General features: G+C 41.9%; 1 protein-coding gene and 1 long non-coding RNA gene across 9 annotated transcripts in view; one reads left to right on the forward strand and one right to left on the reverse strand.

Moving 5' to 3' along the window:
• LOC138403831 (uncharacterized) overlaps positions 1-13035 on the forward strand; it is a 227726-nt gene that overhangs the window by 72150 nt on the left and 142541 nt on the right. The gene's annotated exons all lie outside the window — the stretch shown is intronic.
• Positions 1-13035, reverse strand: part of ewg (DNA-binding protein Ewg) — a 28458-nt gene that overhangs the window by 15210 nt on the left and 213 nt on the right. For 2 of the 8 annotated variants that reach the window (XR_011237920.1, XM_034981539.2), the window contains exons 1-11: positions 12784-12921; positions 10783-10932; positions 9998-10151; positions 9361-9485; positions 8709-8882; positions 7040-7202; positions 6405-6517; positions 5312-5431; positions 3323-3451; positions 2171-2299; positions 463-601 (exon numbers count right to left, since the gene is read on the reverse strand). Coding sequence is in view for 7 of the 8 variants with exons in the window: in XM_034981539.2 (XP_034837430.1) it covers positions 463-601; positions 2171-2299; positions 3323-3451; positions 5312-5431; positions 6405-6517; positions 7040-7202; positions 8709-8882; positions 9361-9485; positions 9998-10151; positions 10783-10827 (1291 nt within the window). In the remaining variant the exon portion in view is untranslated. Of the gene's footprint in view, positions 1-462; positions 602-2170; positions 2300-3322; positions 3452-5311; positions 5432-6404; positions 6518-7039; positions 7203-8708; positions 8883-9360; positions 9486-9997; positions 10152-10782; positions 10933-12783; positions 12922-13035 lie in introns of those variants that run through there. The other 6 variants (XM_034981554.2, XM_034981546.2, XM_069505383.1 and 3 more) reach the window with 6 other exon arrangements.

Genomic DNA, 13035 nt, shown 5'->3' on the forward strand with positions numbered 1-13035 from the left:
GCGCCGACTGAAACTGGTTCCTTAGATCAAGTTTACTCTGGATGAGACAAAACGCGTATAAAGGACAACTACACGCACAACAGACGGAAACGTTTAAGTGCGGAAACCAGCCCAGAGCGAATAAGAAGAAGGGACAACTAATAATAATCCAACCAAATTATGAATACACTGTAAAAAGCTAACTTATGTTATAAGTCCCGAAAATTGCTATTGCGCTGGAACCATGTCTCATTAACATCTGTCATTTTGACGTCAGCCGAAATACAAGTATACCAGCAGCTCGAAACTTCAGTCTAGTGCTGACGACGGCGGCCACGCGCATTAGCAATTTACGGGACTTATACATTTGTTAAATACATATATCCGCCATCTTGAATTTTCGGAATCGGCTTTGTCAAAAATAAATACAACGTCCGCCATCTTGAATTTTCGGAATCGGCTCTGTCAAAAACAAAGACTTACCATGACCGTCTTCACCGGTGAGGATGATCTGTCCGTCGTGGTTGAGCGTGGCCTCGGCCACAGCGTTGAGGTCGACGGCGACCGCGCCGTCGCCGTCCAGCGCTTGCACCACGCCGGACCCGTCCGTGCCGCTGTGGATCTAAAACGAGAAAACAATTTTTTGGTCTACAAAACTTAATATTTTATCAGTTATTACACTATACCATAAAATCCAATAAAAATCGACCACAAAAAAGTGACACTTCCATTAACAAACACTAAAAATTAAAAAATAATTTAATTTATTACTGTATTTATTATGTAACAAGAGTTAATATAGTTCCATGATAATACTTTTTGGTGCCGGTGCCAATTCGCTTTAGCTGCGCGAATCGTCTAGACTTCATATTTTTATGAGACTCCACAATGGCACCTCATTGGCACCGACCCCAAAAAATATTATCATGGAACTATATTAACTCTTGTTACATAATAAATACAGTAATAAATTAAATTATTTTTTAATTTTTAGTGTTTGTGGCTAGGTATTGAAGTCGGTTTTTATTTTTTTTGTAAAATAATTTTATTTTCTAATTTTTAGTAGCCCCATGGTATTAAAATATGCTATGCCTGGTTAAAAATCTACTGTTTACTAAGCTATTACACTGATCGCGAGCAATTTACTCTTATCCGTTGAGGAGTTCCATTATCTATCTTCGAAGACATTCATCAGATCTTCACCAAATTTAAATGGGACCAACTTTGAAGTATACCCTTTCAAACAAAAAAAGAATTTTCAAAATCGGTCCAGGCGTCTTCGAGTAATCGGGGAACATACATAAAACATAAAAAAAAAAAAAAAGATTCCGACGAATTGAGAACCTCCTCCTTTTTTTGAAGTCGGTTAAAAATTGAAAATCCTTTAAAACCTAATAAAATTAGCATGTCGTAGCGTCATCGACACGCTAATATTATTTTTTGTCCTTCCCAAAATCGCCCGACGCGCCTAGAGAAGTATTCACTTCAATAAAGATGAGCTCATAGGGCGGACCCCGCGTTTTGTTCGTTCATCTCGAAATCATTCAACGCTTTGGAAAATAATGAGATTGATCCTCATTGTGAAGTTTCGATGTGAACATAGCATGCATTAAAATCTAATAACAAAAAAATTTTACAAGGCAAACAACTTTAGCTCAACCACATAATTATACTCTATTCACGGAGAGAAGTTATAGTATAGGGCTCTCTCTTCTCTACTAATCCCATACAATTGACAAAGACAAAAATCTCAGGGGGCGTTAAATAATTCTGAGTGGCCAGCCCAGTCACAAACGAACCAAGTCTTCCGTATTATTGCTGTACTAGCTTATGCTCGCGACTTCGTACGCGTGGAATTAGGTTTTTTAAAAATTCCGTGGGAACTCTTTGTTTTTCCGGGATAAAAACTAGCCTATGTCACTCTCCAGGTCTTTCTCTATACCCGTGCAAAAAATCACGTCAATCCGTTGCGACGTGATTGAAGGACAAACCAACAAACAAACACACTTCGCATTTATAATAAGGGTAGATTTCCTTGAAGTGGAGGTTACACTATAAAAATTATAAAAAAATATACTATTGAGGAATTTTGAGAAATGGCTGTAGGTCCTTTTTCTACAAAATGAACACCAAATCAACACTGGATAACATAACAAGAGACAGTAAGAATTAGAATGGCAAGGCAACTAACACTCACTACTTGCGCCGTGGTGCCGTCGGGCAGCGTGATGATGGGGCTGTTGGGGTCCACTTGGATGAGCGACACCGTGCCGTCGGGGTTGGTGATGGTCTGCAGCACCGCAGGCGCGTACTGCGACATCTGGCGACCGACCAACGGTAACTACACGTGTTCTATTTCACGAACCAGTTCCACGGATACGTACGAAGCGATTTGCCTCCTCATTTTTAATTTGAACCGCTAGGATATGGAAACGCTCTTCCAGCATCAGTTTTCCCCTCCAATTTTAATATGGATACCTTAAAATCAAGAGTAAATAGGCATCTTCTAGGCAAGCACGCTCCATCTAAGGCTGCATTATCACTTGCCAGCAAGGCTGATTGCAGCCAAGCGCTAGTCAGACTCGCAGCGAGGGTTTCGTACTAGTGTCGTATTTTTTCAACATTTTGCACGATAAATCAAAAACTATCATAAAAAAAGAGCGTGGATTTGACTCGCAACTCGCGCATTGGGCGGGACTGCATATATAAAAGTAATTGCTACTTATATATATATGGCATAATATTACTATAAATCGATTCTTTGAAAAGAGCAAGCGCCGAGTTTCTTGTTGGTTATTCTCAGTACGAAAGTTGTTCAAACCATTGGTAGATGCATTTCACGATTTAAAAGTACTTAGCATTCGAATCGGACAATAAGATCGACATAGTGCTCAACCGCCGAGTTTCTTGTTGGTTCTTCCCAGAGGAAAGTTGTTCAAACAAGATGCATTTGACGATTCAAAAGTATTTATAAAAAAAATTGCTTGAATTTAAAAAACTATTTCGTAATTAATAATATTTGATATAGGTACAAGATTATGCCATGTATAAAATAGTATTTGCAGTCTTGTGCGTCGCCGGAACGAGCTGCAGGTCAAATCCACGCTCTTTTATCATTTAGATAATCTTCAATTGTGTAATATGCTTTTTTCAGGAGCATATTTTTAATAGATTTTTTAAACTTGTGCAAAGGTAAGTCCAAAATAGTTTGCGGGATTTTATTATAAAAGATATTCTTGTACATTGCGCAGTGATACGCCTCGTGTTCAGGTTAGACTATATATTTTGCGTGAACTAGCATTTGAATCAGGCAATAGGATCGACATAGTGCTCGCATGCATACATCGACATCGGCGAGCGTCATCTGGTCGATGCAGACTTGCGACGACGACAGTACGGCGGAGGACTGTCCGCGACCCGAGCCCGAGCCGCTCGACGAGTTGGAGCTCGCGCCGGGCATGCACGCAGATATCTGTGGCCGCATGTACGCGTCGCAAGTATCGACGTATTTATACGCACGAACGCACGAACACGTACAAGCGCCGCAAGAACATAGCCATTATAATTGGCCGCATGTACACGTCGCGAGTATCGATCAAGTACGAACGAACGTACGTACAATAAATAGCCATTATAATTGATGTACGCACAGGTTGCGTACAGCAGATATGAGAACGCAGTTTGCGTGCGCACACGTTTCAAATGATAATTTTGACACGCAAGAAAGTACGTACGCACACATAGAAGTATGTCCATATATTGTTAGATTTTTTGTTATGTTTTGCAAAAATAAAAAATCGAGACCGTTCGAAGTTAGTTTCCATTTGTACAACGTTACCGAATCCATTGGAGCAGCAATCCGAAATGAAGCGTGGATAAACAGTACATTATTTAGTGCAAATTTTTTTAATCACCGAAATCATAAATGGGTCAATCTTTTCCACCACTCACCAGATGGCGACATTAACATATAATGAAGTATGTAGTTGTTACTGCAAGAACATCCCATGAATGGGTTGTCTTATCTTCTTAAATATATAAAAGAAAAAGTTGACTGATTGACTGACTGATCTATCAACGTGCAGCTCAAACTACTGGACGGATCGGGCAAAAATTTGGTAGGCAGATAGCTATTTTGACGTAGACGTCCGCTAAGAAAGGATTTTAGAAAATTCACTTCCGTCATGCGAGTTCTATCCGTCATCCGTGAGAATACCAGCCATTATTTACGACATAATATGTCATAAGTTACCATACACAAAAAGGAACGTATTTTCACGGACTCGGATCGGATGAGTGCGTAATCGCCGTAAGGGGGGTACTCACGCTAAATCGCTTGACGGCACGGCTTTACCGGTAGGGTGGTGACTAGCCACACCCAAAACCTCCCACCAGACCAGACCAGACGTTTAGAAATTATAAAATTCTAAACTCCTTCCAGGAATCGAACCCGGGACCTCCCACTAATAAGACCACAGCGCTTACCACTGCGCCAGGGAGGTCGTCAAACATTGGGATGGATGGGTGAGGTTAGGTACTTGATTAGTCCATGGCGGGCAGCGATGGGTCTTGGAAAGCGGTTGAGTCCTTTTGCGAGGAGATAATGTCGCAGGAGTCGGCGGAGCGCATGAGAGAAGATGATTTCGACTCTCATGCCATCCGTCGTAGGAGGGTCGGGCGTAGGCGAGCCGCCCACGACCGCCGCCTACCCCCTTGAGAAGGACTCTCGGGCAATGGACGCGGGGAGTCTATCGTCCGGAAAGAAACCAGTCCTCGAGTCGGGAGGCGCACCTTCATGTTCCTGGTGCGCCTCAGACGGGGTGTAGGGATTTTAATGGTCCCCTGAGGTGGGTCCTTAGCAAGCGCCGCTGGCTGGGTTGCGCGAACGTGTTTGGCCCCGTAGCCCAGCCACCAGGCGATGCGTGGAACATCGTGGGGTTTTAGTCGGTAAGAGTCCGACATAACCTCCGTACCTCCCCGGGTGCGGTGGCATCCATGAGGATTTCCCCACGGAAAAAAAAAAAAAGGTACTTGATTAGTCGGTAAGTACCCGAGGCCGTGGCGTGAGTCCACGTCCAGGGGATGATTCGCTAACTCAGTGTCTATCGATGAACGTTGGACAACTACATTGGTTGGTTATACATTGCTACTTCACTGAGTGACATCAAAACAATTTTTCGTAGAAAACCTTCAATGGATTAAAAATAAATGCCAAATGACATCGATGGCTACCATTCTATGTTGGACACTGAGTTAGGGAATCACCCCACAGGTGAAGGCGAAGACGCTGTAGAGATGTTGAAAGATTGTGCTGTTCGAGAGTGGTACTCACGGGTTGCGTGGGAGGTCCCTTGTCGTCCTCTTCTTCGTTGAAGGCGGGCAGCAGGTCCTCGCGGCCGTGGTACTTGTAGCAGTTGATGACGATCTGCCGCAGCGCGTGCGTCCAAGACATCTGTGCACCAATGCAACTATATAGGCCTGGATTTCTACGTTATTTATTATATTAATAAGGGCGTCCGGAGCAAGTTCAAGCACATTGGAATAACGACGCGTTTTATGCCAACGTGCTTGAAACTTCCTATGGCTCAGACACGACCGAAATTAATAATAAATCCTTCTAAAATCTGTCAATAAGTTGTTTAGCAACATTGTTATTCGCTGAATGCTCTTGTATAAGGACAAGGCATACAGCATTATGCCGAGCTGGAACCATTTTCGGGTTGTGCCCTACAGTGGCACCGATTCCGTTGTCTTTCTCTTAACTAAATTTAGAGTATCTGCATCCTTTTCTTTTTAACAATGCTAAAAAGGGACAGAACATGACCTTAACATTTAAAGACTCTAAATTTTAGTGCACGCTACAAATTTAAACAGTGGGCTCGCGACTGTGCGCTAAAATCACGGATTTTACCATCTAAAAATAAAATTTAAAACTGTCAAACTGCGTCTGGCCTTTTCATATTACATTGTGCTCAGAATCAGTACCAATGTCACACTATAATATTCCGGCGCTTCTGCTTGAGGCATTTTGGCTTTAATGCTCAAGTGGTGGAAGCGCCAGGATAACCAACCCTTAATAGTACGCGACAAGTCGATATGGTAAAGTCTGTTCACTAACATAGTATCGCTACCCAATTTGTGTTTGTATTTTATTACAATAACCATAAGAATAATATAGTATTCTATTTTATTCTTAGAATAGTAAACATTTATTTATCAAACGCAGTGAAAAATAACATAATAAAAGCAAAATATTAAGTGTGCCTGCGGGCGTAGCGACACTAAATCAGCGAACAGACTTTAATTTGGGTATAATGCGGGGAGACGCGCCGCACACCCGCACGACGCCCGCACCGGCTTAGCGCGGGGGCTGTGCGAGTGTGCGGGGTTGTACCCCTACATGACTAAAAGTTCAGCGATAGTACCTTCTGTTTCTCGTCCTCGGACCGCGCGTCCATCCGCACGTTGGCCCACGGCAGGTCCTTGGGCCACCACGGCGGCCGCGTCGACTCGCGGCCCCAGCCCGGCTTGCCGCGCACTGTCGGATACCAGTATGCGATTTACACATAGAGGAACAAAGAGTTGCCCTAATGTCCTATATAAAATAGTGGATCGGAAACTAGCTCAAGCTTACCGAAATTTTCATAAGTGTGTAAGAGACAACACTTCATTTTAACATAACTATAAAAACAGGGTTTCGGCACAATCCGCCATTTGCTGTGCCAGCGTAAGTACTTGTTTTTCTTGTAAATAAATAACCTAATCTTTTGTTATGACAGCTGATTATAGCTGATACGGATACGGATTATTAGAATTTCGCATCCGTGGATGCGGATTCGGATGTATGAATTAATGCGAATGTTCCGAATTTGCGGATGCGGATGCTTATATCCTTAACACCCCTGTTGGATACCATTGTATACTTTTTGATTGGTCAGTTAGCGAACGAAGATATCAACAAATATGAATCCGCATCCGCAAAAGCTCCGCATTGATTGATGCGGATGTCTGAATGAATGCGGATGTTCCGGATGCGGATGCGTATATCCGTAACACTCACCCATGGAGTACTTCAGCATGAGCGGTATGAAGGCGCGCAGCTGCGCCTGCGTCATCTTCTCCACGGGGGTGGGGATGCCGTCGATGATGAGGGGCGGCAGCTCGAACAGCGAGGGGTCGTCTTGCGGCGGCGGCGGCGCCTGCGGGCACCCGCCCAGCCCGAACTGACGCTCGTTATTAACTCTAGCTCTCTTAACTTATCTATGTCTATGCCTTAACAAAGGTCTTCTGCGAGGCGTGCAACGTGAGGCCCGAGTCCCGACCAGCAAGAGAGCGTGTACTATGTAGACACCACTGCTTGTGTGAACCATGAATCAGTACCCTTATTATAAATGCGAAAGTGTGTTTGTTTGTTGGTTTGTCCTTCAATCGCGTCGCAACAGAGCAACGGATTGACCTGATTTTTTGCATGGGTATAGTTAGACACCAGCAGGGCGATTGGCTAAAACCTGCATCAATCATTATTACAATCTCAATTGTTCTGATTGGCTGAATTTGTGCGATTCTTGTTGCAACAATGCATTGTGGCCAATAGTGAGCGAGCATTAACCAATCAGAGATGATTGCGATCGTGACATTGTAGCTGTCAAACAACCGCGGTAGAGCCACTGGAGAGTGACATAAGCTACTTTTTATTCCGGAAAATCAAAGATTTTCTACGGGATTTTAAAAAACCTAAATTCACAAGATCGTAAGTCGCGGGCATCAGATAGTGTATAATAAAAGTCGATCAAGCACTCCTAATACCACTAATATTGCTATGCTACTTCGACTATTAGAGCAAGGTCGACCTAGTGATGTCCGACCTCTCGCTCGGCAGTCGAAGTGGGATAGCGATAAGAAGTAATTTGCTTCAAGTGGGTATTACGAGTGCTCTACCCATAGGGTACACATATATAGATTCATGGTTTGAACATGGGTTTGTCGCGCTGCACGCCCCACCTCTACTAAGACTGGGTGTCTTCTGTCGCTTGTCGCGAGTAGCTAGCACCGACCTGTTAGCGCTGGCAATCATCGCGAGACTCAAAAACACTTGTAAAAGTTTATTTGAATAAAAATATATCTATTCTGTCCTATAAAAGAAGAAAACCAGCCTAAAGTTCGAACAGATACTTTTTAAATTAATAGGGTCTTGGACTGTAGTAGTAAAATGATATGATTTTTTATTGAAAATAAAATAAAAAAAACCAGCCAAGTGCGAGTCAGGCTCGCACACTGAGGGTTCCGTACCACAGTCGTATTTTTTCGACAGTTTGCACGATAATTCAAAAACTATGATGCATAAAAATATATAAAAATCTGTTTTAGAATGCACAGGTAAAGACCTTTCATATGATACCCCACTTGATATAGACACTCACTTCGAAAGTTGAAAATACTAATTATTAGTTCATGACCACAATTTAATTTTTTTTGTGTGATCTAACCCTAAATTCATGATTTTCAGATTTTTCCCCAAATGTCAGCTATACCTACCTGCCAAATTTCATGATTCTAGGTCAACGGGAAGTACCCTGTAGGTTTCATGACAGACAGACAACAAAGTGATCCTATAAGGGTTCCGTTTTTCCTTTTGAGGTACCCTAAAAATCATGATTTTTATGTTTGTGTGGTGTGTGTATACGTGTGGTGTGTGATACGGTGTGCAGTATGTCTGAGTGGATGGGTACCTGCTGCGCGAGCGCGTTCTCGAGCTCCTCCATGATCATGCAGCGCAGATTGCGAACGACGTCTTCAAGGGGCTTCGCGCCGAACACTCGGTATGACGTGTTGGGCTTGCCGGGCGTGGCTACCAGCACCACGGCCTGTTGGCCGACGCGGGTCGCGAATTCTTCAATGGTTTGCTGGTAAAGAGGGGCCCAACCTTAATTTTCTTGTACATATATAAAATATCAGAAAGAAATTGTATCACAGCACTGCAGTGACGACCACGACCGCTCTGTCAAGAGTGTAACGACAAAAAAGAAGATAAAATATGCTTAAAAAAGTTTAAACAAATTCCAAAATGGCATCCCAGACTCCAAAATGGAGCCATTTCAATGTTTTTAAGTCCAGGTAGGCTGAAACCATTCAAATAAACATCATTGTTTGGGAGACAGGATTGGGGATTATTGACAGTGGGAAAGTACTATCTTAAAGGGCTTCCAAGATGCTCAAGCGAATTGGCGTCAAGAATTTTACGCTTGAGCCAAACATTTTGAACATTTACCATGTTTGCTTGATGTTTGAGTCGAGCATTACGTGTTTGACGGTGATTGATGCGATTTTACATTTTTGATTGACACTATGTTCGAGATATGAGATAAGTGTTGTTAAACTTACTCTGAGTTTTCTAAGTAGCCTGTTCTGGTGTCTCTTCCTAACTGAGGGATTTGTTTCGAAGGAGTGCGGCCTCTTGCGTTTCTTTGAAGAGGCTATTGCAGCTGCGGCGGCCATGCCCACGGGCCCTGGGTAACAACATTAATTGAACAATTTTACTTCACGATTTTAACTGAGTCATCGAGTTATCTGTGTCTGGTGTTTCGCTCGCACATACAGGTCGTAGGAGTGCGAGCGAAACAGACAGATAACTCGAAGACTCAGTTTAAAATGCGTCGACTATAGTCTAAACCAACTGCTCATTTTTTGCGTGACTTTTGTGACTCGTACTGTAAGTTCGGCTACATAGGCATCATCAGAAATTTTCTGTCCCACTCACATTGCGAACATCAGAAGTGTAAGCCAGATCCGGCAACATTCTGACAGCCGGCAGTATTCTGCGGAGTCTAGTAAAAATGTACAAGCAGTATTTTTGGGCCCACGTTACAATTTTTTCTGACAAAAAATTTGTGATAATATTTGGCTGGTCTAAAGGTCCCAACGCACTTAAGTAGTGCTGTCGCGTCGTACGGCGCAGCGCAAATGCGTTTAGACCTAGGTCGTCCTCGAGCCGCGCCGCTCAGCCCACACCCGTCTTTACCTGCAGCCGCCAGCTGCTTGGTGACCTCGTCGCTCATGGCGTTCTTGATGACGTCAGCGCTGTCGTCGTACCCTGAGCCGGCCGGCGACGACACGCACTCGTCCTCGTCCTCCGAGCCGCCGCTCAGCCCACACCCGTCCACTTGTGACATGTCCTGTACACCCAAACAAGTTATCTGTAGATCCAGGTCCAAACATTCCGGAGTAAGCCTTGCGAAGACCCTCGCGTATCCATAGTAAGCAAGGGCCAAACGAGATTTAGCTAATCCACACTCTTCATTTATTCAGTTGACCACAAGACATAAGTACTATAACCAATTCAGTAGCTTATAGAATAGAATATATTTTTATCCACGTAAACTGTAAAAGTTCACTTGAAGTGCTTTGAAATCGTCAACTAGTCTAATTTATCACTGGTTCGGAATGCCGTTCCTACCGAGCAGAACTAGCAAGAAACTCGGCGGTTGGTTTTCAAGTGATCAAATTACAATATTATTATTTGTGGCTTGGACAAAGCCATCCAAATACTAGCTTACATTGACATCTCCTTTTGTGTTGATATTATAATATGTACCAAAAATCTCTGCCCACAACTTGAGGCTAAAACTGAGTTACCAACACCTCATATAAAATGACCTAGACACACTGAGGGAGTGAATAGTGAATAGTGAATATCAGTACTACAAATATTATTTTCAATCTGTATTCACTGTTAATTAACAAGTCACTTTGTATCCATTACTAAAAACACACTAGAATTTGTAGACAACTTAGTAAACTTGTTACCTCTTCAGCCATGTCCATATCTTCAGTGCTAACAGCGGAGTTCATTTTGTGATCCTAGGTCTGAGTCTAGCCAGAGCCTACAAGAACCATGAGCTTGCCACCTGACGCCACCAATCTTGTTGTCTTTGGTTGATATCTGTTCTTCACCACCTAGGTTTTTAAGCATTTTTACATAAAGATTCAGAGGTAGTTCAAGAAAATTTGAATAACACAATCCTGATCAAGTGTTTATTCATACTTAGTAGTCTTTTTTTTTCAAAAACTGTCTAGGAAACCTAATATTGGTTTAAAAATACCTATGTCACAAGGTATCATCCATAGGCCCATCCCCTCAACCAGTTTAGCTGAAATTTGGAACAGTCAGCTTACGTCCGAGACACTGTCATAGGCTACTTTTTAGGGTTCCGTACCTCAAAAGGAAAAACGGAACCCTTATAGGATCACTTTGTTGTCTGTCTGTCTGTCAATAAACCTACAGGGTACTACTATGTTGACCTAGAATCATTAAATTTGGCAGGTAGGTAGATCTTATAGCTGACATTTGGGGAAAAATCTGAAAACCGTGATTTTAGGGTTAGATCACACAAAAAAAATTAAATTGTGGTCATGAACTAATAATTAGTATTTTCAACTTTCGAAGTGAGATAACTACATCAAGTGGGGTATCATAATAAATAAAATAAAATAAAAAATATGAAAGGTCTTTATCTGTACATTCTAAAACAGATTTTTATTTATTTTTATGCATCATAGTTTTTGAAATATTGTGCAAAATGTCGAAAAAATACGACTGTAGTACGGAACCCTCATTGCGCGAGCCTGACTCGCACTTGGCCGGGTTTTTTTATCCTGGAAAATTAATGAGTGCCCATGGGATTTTTAAAAAACCTAAATCCACATGGACCAAGCTGCATGCATCATCTAGTTGGTTACATTATTAGACCTTAGTATTGAGACATTACATATACTTACTACTACACTCCAAATACTTAACAAAGGCATTTTTATTCTTTATTGATAAAAGCTTTTATACTTAGTTAGTAGTTAACTAGTAAAGGCATACTTTACATTAATGGTCACTCAATGTCATAACAGTTTTTTTGTTGTAACTTAATATAAGTTAGAATCACTCTGTTACATGATAGAAAGTGTGATAAATATAATTAAATTAAGCAACTTTTGCCCTAAGTAATTAATTATCTTCAAGGCCACATTTGGACGTTTGAACTTAGTAAGTAGGGTGTGTAATTAAAAAACTTCAGTAGGTATTATTTTGCTAGGTAATCTTTATTAGATCTAAACATAGTAAATTACTAGTTTGATATCCATTTGAAAAAAAACTTAAGTAATGTAGGTAAAACATGCTCTAAAACTTTATCAATTATTGATTAACAGGTTAACAAATATAGGTGCTAACCCACATGACCTTTTGACATTTGAAACTAGAGCAAGAGCACAATATTTTTCCTAATACATAAATTCCTAGAGTTAAATGTAATTGGAAAGTCTTAAAAAAGGTTCTTGGCCATATCAAATACAGTACAGACTTTTGCTTATTATTTTTCAGTATACAAAAGATTTGAAAGCATTCAGGCAATTGTATTGTGTAGGCAGCCCAGTCGAAAAATCAATACTCAAGCTACCTACAGCAAAGTGAACTAGGATATCCTAGAAAATATTTATTCCTAAGCTGGACCAGATCAATGTTATATGAAGTCATTCTAGCGTACAATTCGAGCTGGATATGAGAATTGCTGGACATTAGAGTGCAGAGAATTGGCTATATATTACAGAGCCTGGCCCGATACGACGCATATTGCTTTATGTTTTTGTTTAGATGCAATTTCGGGCAGATCACCGCGGCGGGTCATTTTCGAAGGGGAATGACATAAACTCTTTTGCGGCGGCGTAAAGGATAAACCCAAATGAATGGCCATCATGAAGGGGTCGCGCGTTCGAGCAGGCCCAGACAGAATAGAAAGACTACGACTGCGTACGCACCTGCGTGATTTGAAAGACATTTTGCACTCCTTTTGGAAGCTCCTCAAGTTCTCGGTGATGTAACCGGACGAAAACAACACTTTCCAAGACTCTTTCACTCAACCGAACCCGGGATTCACAAAATACACCAAGCACTGCAGAGACCCCGAAAAAAGCGAATCCTCCATTGATATCGATCGGGAAACGAGATATGCGAACATTGTACACTTCACACCAGGGGGACGCCATTTTGTACGGATCTGCGGCTGCGCG

The sequence above is a fragment of the Maniola hyperantus genome, chromosome 2 (genome assembly GCF_902806685.2).
Source record: "Maniola hyperantus chromosome 2, iAphHyp1.2, whole genome shotgun sequence".
Classification (NCBI taxonomy): Eukaryota; Metazoa; Arthropoda; class Insecta; order Lepidoptera; family Nymphalidae; genus Maniola; species Maniola hyperantus.